Source organism: Glycine soja, chromosome 20 (assembly GCF_004193775.1).
Source record: "Glycine soja cultivar W05 chromosome 20, ASM419377v2, whole genome shotgun sequence".
Classification (NCBI taxonomy): domain Eukaryota; kingdom Viridiplantae; phylum Streptophyta; class Magnoliopsida; order Fabales; family Fabaceae; genus Glycine; species Glycine soja.
The window spans coordinates 47,980,361-47,991,098 of record NC_041021.1 but is presented as its reverse complement, the minus strand read 5'-3'; the positions used below and the strand labels follow the sequence as shown (position 1 = coordinate 47,991,098).

The 10,738-nt window shown below is 27.1% G+C and overlaps 1 protein-coding gene across 1 annotated transcript; it reads right to left on the bottom strand.

Annotated features, from left to right (window-relative positions):
* Window positions 1-4,290: 4,290 nt before the first annotated feature.
* LOC114402880 lies at window positions 4,291-5,382 on the bottom strand. Its single transcript, XM_028365563.1, has 2 exons — window positions 5,244-5,382; window positions 4,291-5,080 (listed from the first exon to the last, which is right to left on the bottom strand). Exons 1-2 carry the CDS (start codon window positions 5,298-5,300, stop codon window positions 4,466-4,468), a joined length of 672 nt encoding a protein of 223 aa, XP_028221364.1. The 5' UTR covers window positions 5,301-5,382; the 3' UTR covers window positions 4,291-4,465.
* Window positions 5,383-10,738: the final 5,356 nt, after the last annotated feature.

Genomic DNA, 10,738 nt, shown 5'->3' with positions numbered 1-10,738 from the left:
GTGATTGTTAACAATGGAGGTGCATTGATTTTCTTCTACAACTTCAATCTAGTTTTATACGGGTTTACAATCCGTATAAAATATATGGATTGGCAATCCATAAAAAATATATAACTTACGCACTGTTAATCCATACGTTATATATATTTTTAAAATTTGTTTTATTATTTTTTTAATATAATTAGTTTTATTATTTATGATATGTTTAAATAGTATCTTTTTTTTAATTTGTAACTTTTAGTTTTTATAATTTGGAACTGATATTTATTTTTAAATAATTTATAGATATATTTTATTTTAGTCATTTTATTTTAAAAGTGATTTTTTTTAGTTTTTATAATTTTATGATTTACAATTATAAATAAAAATATTAACAAGTAATTTATAAGTAATTTATCACAAAATAAGTTATAATAAAAAACAGTTGATATTTATAACTAATTTGTATATAATTATATATATATATATATATATTATAACAAGGACTAAAAGGTTAGTCCCTAAAAGAGTTTATATTTTTTTTGGTAGCTAGTACAAGATGATTATTTAAAAATTTATAATTTTTATGTAAATATTATTAAGTTAACTACTTTATGGAAGTAAAAAAATAAATAAAATTATCATATATTAGTTTATGCAAGTCTAAATTTTAATGTACATGCTTATCAATTTTAATGTATTATATTATTAAATTAAATGAGGGCGAGCCCTGGTGCAGCAGTAAAGTTGTGCCTTTGTGACTTGTTGGTCATGGGTTCGAATCCAGAAACAGTTCATTTGTTTGTCATTTAATTTTTTTTAAATGTTTTGTTAAGATGGATGAAGATCAGTGGATGTATGACAGCATAATGTTTGAAACAAAAATACATACGGATTATCAATTCGTAAATTAATTATTTATTGAATTAATTATTAAAAACCAACTCAAAAAAATATAATTAATTAAATAAATACATATTAAAAATATAAAACAATATTTATTTATTAAATAAATATTATAACAATAAAAATATTAATTTATTTTTAAATAATAATAATTTCTTCAATTATTATTTTATTAACTAATAAATTAAAAATAAATAAATGATTATACGGATTGGCAATCCGTATGCATTATACGGATTGCTAATCCGTATGCATTACACGGATTTTCAATCCATATAATGGTTACACAATCCCATTTTCAATCAAGGAGTGGAAAAGAGAAACTTACGGTGAAGGCGAAGGCGGTGGTGGTGGCGGGGACTGGCGACAACGCGCGAATAGAGACACTAATGGTGGTGACGCAACGAGAAGAAGCGAAGAAAGAAGAAGATGGAAGCACAATGCAATGCGTAGGAAGAGGGAGAGGAGAGGGAGAACTTTTTAAAATTTTAAATGAAGGACAATTTCACCACTTTATTTAAAATGTTGGGTGCACAAAAAATTTTGCTAGATGCACCTAGCAATTCCCTTGTTGGTCAATGGGCCAAATTGACTCTCTTTTTCTTTTCTTTCTAAATTTATATTAAAACTAAAAAAAACATCAGACCCAAAAAAGTTAAGCTAGTTTTTGGGCCTACACTTTTAGAGGCTAGCCCTGACCTATCAAGCTAAACCGAATATACTTCTTTTATTGTCTCATATTTTTTAGTCTAATCCAACCTAATATGTTAAGAGTTGTAATTTTATTAGCTCTATTCACCCATTTTTAAATGCACTTTGAAGAATTGAACGCAAATCTTTCTTCATAGGCTTAACATGTATTGATATTTAAGGATGCTTCTAATCAATAGAAGAGGAAGAGAAGGAAAAAAGAGCATACGAAGATCATCTATTTGAGTCAATCATTTCCAAGAAATATATTGAAGAGTTGACATTGGATTAGCCGAAAATCAAAGTTTATCAAAAGTTTGGTCTAAAATTCTTGAAAACTTAGCTTTATATTAATTCAAAATTAAAATAACAATTGAAATATATTTTATGTGGTATTATTTGGATTTGTATGGTTATTTAATTATTTTATGATGATAGATAAAAGTTCAATAGACAATACATGTTGAGCTTGTGAAAAAAAAATTAATTTAAATTTTTGTAAAACACATTTGAAAAGGAGTTATTAGAGTTAACAAAATTAATTCGGTCTAATGAAATAAGTTGAATTAGACCTTTAAAATGAGAAGGAAAAAAAAGCCAATTTGGTTTGACGACGACAATAATATTTTAAGTACATGAAAAAAGTAAAGTATAAAACTGTTATTGAAAAAATAAAACTATGGACTAATTAACATTGTAAATTTTATACTAGTTTAATTACAACTCGTGATGTATAATAAATTTATTAATTTTTATAATAATTAACTCAAAAGTTCATACTAACTGTTAAGTGTAATTATTTGTAATTACAGTATAAAATTATTTTATATTGTGTGTATAATTATAAAACTCATTATTATAGTATTTTTTTCTAAAATATATAACCATGTTTTTCTGTTGTATGTAGATTGGAAATCTATCATATTTTTATAAATAGAACTATAACACCTAAGAAAACCCTTTAGTTTTGATTTATCAAATTATTAGTGTCCGTTCGTGAATTGATGTTGGCAGAGTTGATAATTCTTACTGATATTTACAGGCAATAAAGCAGAAGCAGTGGTAGCCAGGATTAGGAAGCAGCAACACTGCAACAACCTATAACTAACTTCACACGGCAAAATAGCACATCAAGCTATAGTTATTAACATCTGAAGACAGGACTTCTCTGAAGCTCACATGGCACATGTTAATGCTGGTAGTGATTCCCAAAACATGTAGGCATGGATTATCTGTTGTTGAGTGCTAATTAAGTTGTTTGTTAATGAATTATTACACTCTTATCTGATGCTAATACACAACTAAGCAGCCAGCATAGTGTCAAGGGTTGTGCTGTAATTTTCAGAGACAAAACTACACAAGCCCCACGTTGGAGGAGGTAGCAGCAGCCCGGCCCAGGTGGTTGTAATTTAATTAGACGAGCACTAAACAATGTATTTAAGGTACTCTTATTGTTGTCTTTACAGCCTGTTGTCTGTACCATGGTGATGCTGCAACAAGGTCTAAGGACTGTTTTTTGCTATTCAATTTCCTTCACGTGGATGCTTAGTGCCTTAGCTTTGACTATAATCAAGTAGAAATGGGTTGGTTTATCAACAAGTTTACTTTCCATACACTTTATTTTATACTCTTAATTAAAATTTATCTTACATATGATTTTTAAAATAATCATTACGTGATATTATATAATTAAATAATGGTGTAATTTTTTTTTACACTATTACAATTTAGTTCTTCAAATTTTTGGACGGACTGGAAAAGGATATGACGGTAAAGAAGTTTGGTTATAATCTCATTTACGAGATTATTCAGTAAACAAAATGCTGTTCTTTACCGAACAAATGAACTAAATTTTGGTTTGGAATGAAAACTGAGACAACAAGCTTATTTTGGGCATGGATCACATGTATGACACAATCCTTAAAGTCAGGTAAGATTATTATGTTCATAAAACTCTTTAAGAATTGAGATCATTAGTTAACATGGAACAAATAGAACACATGTATGAGACAATTTGCTTGAGTCAAGTAATATTATCATATGTAATAAAACTCTCAAAACCACACATTAAATTAGGACAAATAGATCATGTGGAAGGGACATTTTTTCTCAAACAGAATAGGACTAACGAAGCTAATGAAATCATAGGTTAAGTTAGAACAATTGCATGGATAGAACTAACAAAACTCTTGAGATCATTGGTTAAGTTAAAATAATTACAAATCAATTGATTCATATATTTGATCGTACTAAGACAAGAAAATCATACGGCTTGTTAATTGATATATCTCAAATTTTTTTTTCTCCACATAATGTTTGATGCTATAGGGATATCTCAAGTGGCAACGTAAAAATGGAATTGAGGAGGATGTCTCTTAATTTTGTTAATTGAAAGATTTATAATTTGATTATTCTATTGTAAATAATAGTATGCACACGTTTTGGTACGAATCAATCTTTTCCTCCATCTCCTTTATGGGTTTTATATTCAAAGTTCAACCGAAATAGAGATTTTCTAAGTAAGACCGATTCGCATACGTGCTCCCGTGATTTCAAAGGTCTTAAAGGAACCTTCGGCGAAGGTACCATGGAAGATATTTGTATGGATCTCAGAGGAAAGGGACAATTTAATTTGACAAAGAGTCAGTAATTGCTGGTTTGTTATGCGTGACCTTCATTCTCTCTTGGTTAGAACAAATGCAAAACAAACAAAACTTTCAACCAATTTTTTTCCAATTTATGTATTATAATTTGGTATATACATTGTAAAATAGGACTAATTAATTACTCCTAGTGCTTCATATTAGAAGCAAAATTTAGCACTCGTTTTTTGCCTAGAACAAAATGGTGAGGGAGTTGGAGGAGTATATTGTACCATCCATGCACATGATTAAGCTTGGACCACTTTCCTTTGAGGAAATCTGACCCTGAACACATGTTCCTCGCCTGTGCATTTGTCTACCTTCACAACCCAACGGCTTTTGGCCTTTCCCATTCTGCTTCCATATTTTGGACTCGTTTCACTCACACCAAATCTTGTCACAAGCAAACCACCTCCTATAGGCAGAAGCTGTGTTTTTGAGCCACATGCCAAGCAAGACTTTCTGCAGCTAAATGCATTGTACCCCACAACCACTGTCCCATTTTGCTTCCTACCCTCTTGAACTGCTCTAAGGATCTCTTCATGGTTCTCAAGGTTGCAGTCAATGAGCACAAAATCTGCTGCCTGATCATAGTGCTCTAAAAGCACTTCTTGAGCTTCTCCAACCATGAATTGAACTTGATGAGAAGCCATTCTTCCCAAGGCGATTTTGGAGGCTCTTAGCTCTTCATGGCCAGGGACAATACAAATGACTTGGCCACCAGTTTGGTGAGCAGCAGTAACCAATGCTAGTGTGGTGGAGTCTGCTGCACCACCACATGCCACAACCATAAGTTGTGCATTGTTTCCTGCAGCTAGTGCTGATATAAACTCTGCTACATCTGGCTCTTTGCACTTTTGACCCTGAAGCAAATAATAACCCCAACAATCAGATAAAACAATATTATCATGTAAATTTTTTGAAGATATACATATAAAGAGAGATTGAAGAAGATGGCTAGGACTTTTTTTGAGACATGTGTTTGAGAGTTAAGAGAATAATATAATTAAACAGTTCAATACTCACCATTTTCAAAGTGCTGAGGTAGGCCTTCGTGGCATTTTCTGCAGACCAGCAAGCCATAATTCACTCTCTTGGTTGCTTTAGCTCTTCTGAGGGTTTGTTGAATGGAAGAGGATTTTCTGAGATTTGATACAAATGATGAGTGCTTTGGCTTTGGTTCTTGTGCTATATATATATATATATATATATAGGAGCAGCAAAGGGATCTCGCTAGACATAGTGGGTCATGTGTCATTCCAACTAGCTTAGTCAGAAAATTATATGATAATATGCAAAATGACATGTATGTACCAAAAAACAATGCTTATTTGATTTTGTCGGGGTTGCTATGTTGGATTATTTATTTGAAGATTAGTATTAATTAGTTATTTATAATAGATTTTTTTTTGTATTTAAATATTTTAATTATAAAGATTATTTCTTCTATATATTGGTAATAAACTACACCCAAGTTCGTCCCTTCTTTCAGGTAAAAAACAGTTATTCCTTTGCTAATTTTCTTCTATTAGACGAATTTAACAGGAAGAAAATACATAATTTTCCAAGGAAAAAGTTTAATTTGAGAATAAGAAAAAAGCACAATGACAATGAACACATGCATCATGCATGCGCACACGCACACACATATATATATATATACTGATTGATTCCATCAATCTTTCTGTTTACCAAATGGAGCTTAGCTAGGTGGGCTTCCTGGATGTTGGGACGACGCATTAGAAAAATATTTAATAATAACCTTGGCTTAAAGTTAAAAAGATAGATTCATTAAGAGTTTAACCAAGATTCCTAATTATTTAGGAAATACATCAGTAGTTTCTCATTAACCAGGCATTTTCACAAAGTATAATTATAAACTAATTCTCCCCATGGGGAGTAATGATTAGGTTAAGTTTTTCTTAAAGTGACAATTTCATTGAGGTTCTTATGCAGTTCCAGTGGTCTTTATACTGCGACTAATGGGGATCAAGATACCACATTTTTTTTTATATTATAGAATGGATTTTACAAATTTGATCTTAAAAAGAAACTCACACTAAAAAAATTCCTGATACTTATTTGTTCTTGTAATAAGCTTCGAAAAGATCTAAACGTCATTCGATTTAATTAATAAGTCGGAGCTAATGAATTAAATAACGTAATTTCTTCAGTATTTGGTAGTAATTATTCCCAAAACAATTTCCTAAGAGTTTGTCCAAAATTATAATCACTAATTTGCATTAAGAAATTCATAAAATTAAGAAATAGGCATACCTCATACCTATTCCTAATAATCTTCGAGGCTCTCATTCCAGATACAAACAATACAAATTGTGCTTACCTAAACAAAGCACACACACACATTCAATATTTAACTGACATGTCGATTACTACATTAGTCCCCAAATATTAATTTATCCATTGTAGCTATATATGTTGCCTTACAATAGAAAGACATCAATATAAACCATTCCGTAATATGAAAGGTTTAAACGAATTAATTTGTTCCTATTAATGTCTTCGACCACCAACTAAACGTGTGTTAGGTCAGGCAGAAAAGAACAATCATATTTCATGCAGACAGAAGCACATTCATCTTTAATATGTACAGTGTCTTGGTTGCACGGATTGTCTGTACATTGCTCTTGCTCAGGAAGTTGTTATCGCAGTGTGGATTCACGCAAACGAAAAATGTATTGAATCAGAATCACGGATATATAACAAAAAGCTCAACGACAATGTCCTCGTGATTTTGAACAGATAAGTAATGAAAATGAAAAATAAATAAACTACAAGGCGAGAGTAAATTAATATCTAGTTTAAGAGGAGCATCTGAAACCTATTATGTAACACTTTTTAAACACACTACTCCTCTTTAGCTGAAACTATCACGATACCGTGTCTCTCCACAGTTGACTAGATAGTTTTTGCAAGTTTTATATAGGTAATAAATATAAAAATATAATACATCTCCAATTTATTAAAATTATTGTTATTAAATGAATCAATATTTATATGATAAATAGATTATTTACAAAAATTTAACTATATTTTTTGTTATTAGTAAGAACAAAACAATAAGATGGAAACCTTTGGGATGAAAATTTGTATATTAAAAAACATATTTCTTTTTACTCCATTGATCCATAACATTTTTTTAATTTAAAAAACAAAATTAAAATAAAAAAATAAATACTTAAAAGACTAAACGATATTTTAATCTTATCAAAATATGTAACTAATTAAATCAAAAAAGCTATAAGTAATGATTGTGAATAAACATGACAATGGAATAAGGTTGAAATGTGTATGTCGTTGCTATCACTATTCTCATTCAATAAAATTGAAATAAAAAATAAAATAATTTAAAAAAATTAAAGATGTTTTAAACATATCAAAATTTATAATTGTTTAATATAAAAAATATATAAGTGATGATTGTGATTGGACATGACAATGAGACTTGACAGGTCATTCAGGGTTGGTTACAATGACAAAGCTTGAACCAAAAAATTGGGAAGCAAAAAATAAGATTGGAATAAAAAAAATATTCATAAATTTTCTATTTTTCTTAATTTCATCTAAATTTTCTAGTATTTTTTCATTTTTTAAGAAAAATCTTAAAATAACTTATCATGCAATAATTTTCTACTAATTAAGTTTCTCAACCTATCATACCAAAATCAACAAAATATAATTTTATTTTAAAAAAGTTAAGTGCGAGAAGCAAAAACCAAGAAGGAAAAAAAAGAATAAATCATCAATTTCATATCTAAAGGATTACTCTCTCCTAAATAGGCCCTAAAGTAAATCTTTAAGTATTAGAATTCATACTAAATAGTCTTTAAGTATTAAAAAATTCTTCAAAATAATTCATAAATAACAATAAAATATATCAACATAATAACTAAATTAATGAATCTCCATCATTGATTATATGACTCATTTAATTTTTATTTTTCACTCTCTTATAAAAATGTCTCTTTTACTAAATTTATCTATACTTATATAATATATATGCACACTATATGTAAACATGTTGATATTACATAAGAAATTTCACAAATCCACCCATCTATGATCTCACACATCATCAATGATGTAAGTACTAAAGTCATCCTAATAAGCATTCACTCATCACTCACAAGAACTAATGAACCAATCACAAACACCCACGTCTTGTACGGCTTCCCCTGAGTAGCTCTACCCATGGTCAGGTCATGTCTCTATTCTTATCCACTAAAAAATTATTGCTGGTTTACAACAATATATTTGCTAATATTTTAAATTAAATTTAAAATAATTTTTAGTATAAAAATCTCAACTTTATAAAATCATTTTATAAAAATCTATTTAAGAATCATTTTATAAAAATCTATTTAAGAATCGTTTTATAAAATTTTAAAGTAAAAATAATTTAGCTAATTAATTTGTATCCATACCCATCATTATTTAGGATTGTGTATATTTGTCTTGTCCCCAATTCATAACCATTAAAAATAATTATTACTTTAAAATAATATATTTGTTGATATTTTAAATTAGATTTAAATTATTTTTTAGTATAAAAATCTTAACCTTATAATACAGATATTAACCAAAAAAATATTTATTTATGAATTATTTAAATTTATTTTATACAATTTTTAAGTAAAAATAGTTTTATTTGATTTTTAAGTAAATATAATTTTATAAAAATTTTAAGTAAAAATGTTACCATTCGAGGTCGATTGATATATCTGTCCCGTCCCGATCCTTCCACTAAAAGTAACTATTCCTATAAAACAATATATCTGTAATCTAATTTCAAGGAATAAATATAAGTATAAACATGAAAGAGGAAAAAAGATTAAAAAAATAAAGAGAGAGAAAAGGTAGAAAGAAAAAAATTAGAAGAAAGTTACATATATCTTAAGAACGATAAAATTATATATATATATATATATATATATATATATATATATATATATATGATAGATTAATAAAATATTGATTCATATTATTTTTTTAAAAAAATTATGATATAATATTACAATAAAAATATTAAATAAATAAATAATAGTATGTAATATCATAATAATATGATCAATTATAAATATTTTTTACATATGTAATAATAACGAGAGAGAGGGAAAAAGTAAAAAGGAGTGGGTTGGATAGAGGTGTATTTTTTAGAAAATAGAAGAGAAAAAATCTAAAAAAAGGAAAGGCAAATGAAAAAAAGTTAGAGAGGAAATAAAAGAAAGCTGAACAGTATTTTTTTTCCTAAATTGTGACATGTGTTTCATAAAAGACCAATTTTTTTCTATTTGTTTAATATAATAATAAATAATAGATAAAAATAACTTCTTTCTTTTTTTATATCTGTTAACTTCATGGTATTTTTAGTGTAATATAAACTATCTTTTAAATATGAACATGAAAACTTAAATTATAGCATTGCACAAAAAGAAATATTTAATAAAGTACATAATAATAGATAATATCTGAATAATATCAATAATAATAATAGAGATTTTTAACTAATAAAATGATAAGGATTTTTTGTTTTATATAATATTATATAATATAATTTTTTTATATTTGTTAAATTTATACTATTTTTAATGTAATATAAACTATAACATGATAATTACTTGTCTAAAAAAAAATTAAACCTGATAACTTAAATATAGTATTACACAAAAATAAATATTTAATAAAGTACAAATAATAATATCTTAATAATAATAATAATAATAATAATAATAATAATAATAATAATAATAATAATAGAAATTTTTTCTAATAGAATGATAAGGATTTTTGGTTTTATAATTAAAATTATAGATATGAAAGAGGAAAAAGATAAAAAGAAAAAAGTAAAAAGGAAAAGAGAGCAAAGATAAAAGAGAGAGAAGTTTTGGACGAAATTTTTTAAAGAGGTGTTCACGTATGTCCAAAAAGACTTTGTTTTATTAATAGATAAAGAAAGAAGATTTAGGTGAGTTGTACTAATTTGAAAATGGGACCCAATAAATGAAAATTGGAAGTTTTAAAAGATAAATGCTTATGACTACTTTTATAAATAGTCATATATATGATCATTGATTAACTTTTAATCTTCATTTTTTACATATGATTATATGACTTAGATTTATAATTCTCATTTGTCATCATAATAAACAAAACTTCCTACTTGACACACATGTATATATATTTTTCAGAATACATATGTATAGTTCTTATTTCTCTCAACAATCAAAACTTCTGCACTTGATACACACGCTCACATTAAAAAGAGACTCAATTACTTTAAAAATAACTTTTTTATATATTAAATGAGAGTGAAGAGAAAAAATGCATAGGTAAGATAAATAATATGATTTGATAGGAAGAAAAAGATGTAAAAAAAACAACATCAATTATGTGTTTGTGATATATGAGTGAGTGATGATATTTGGACACCTTTTTATCTTAAACATATTATTAATATTTCTTATTATCTCTTTTTTTTATCACATTATATATTATCTGTT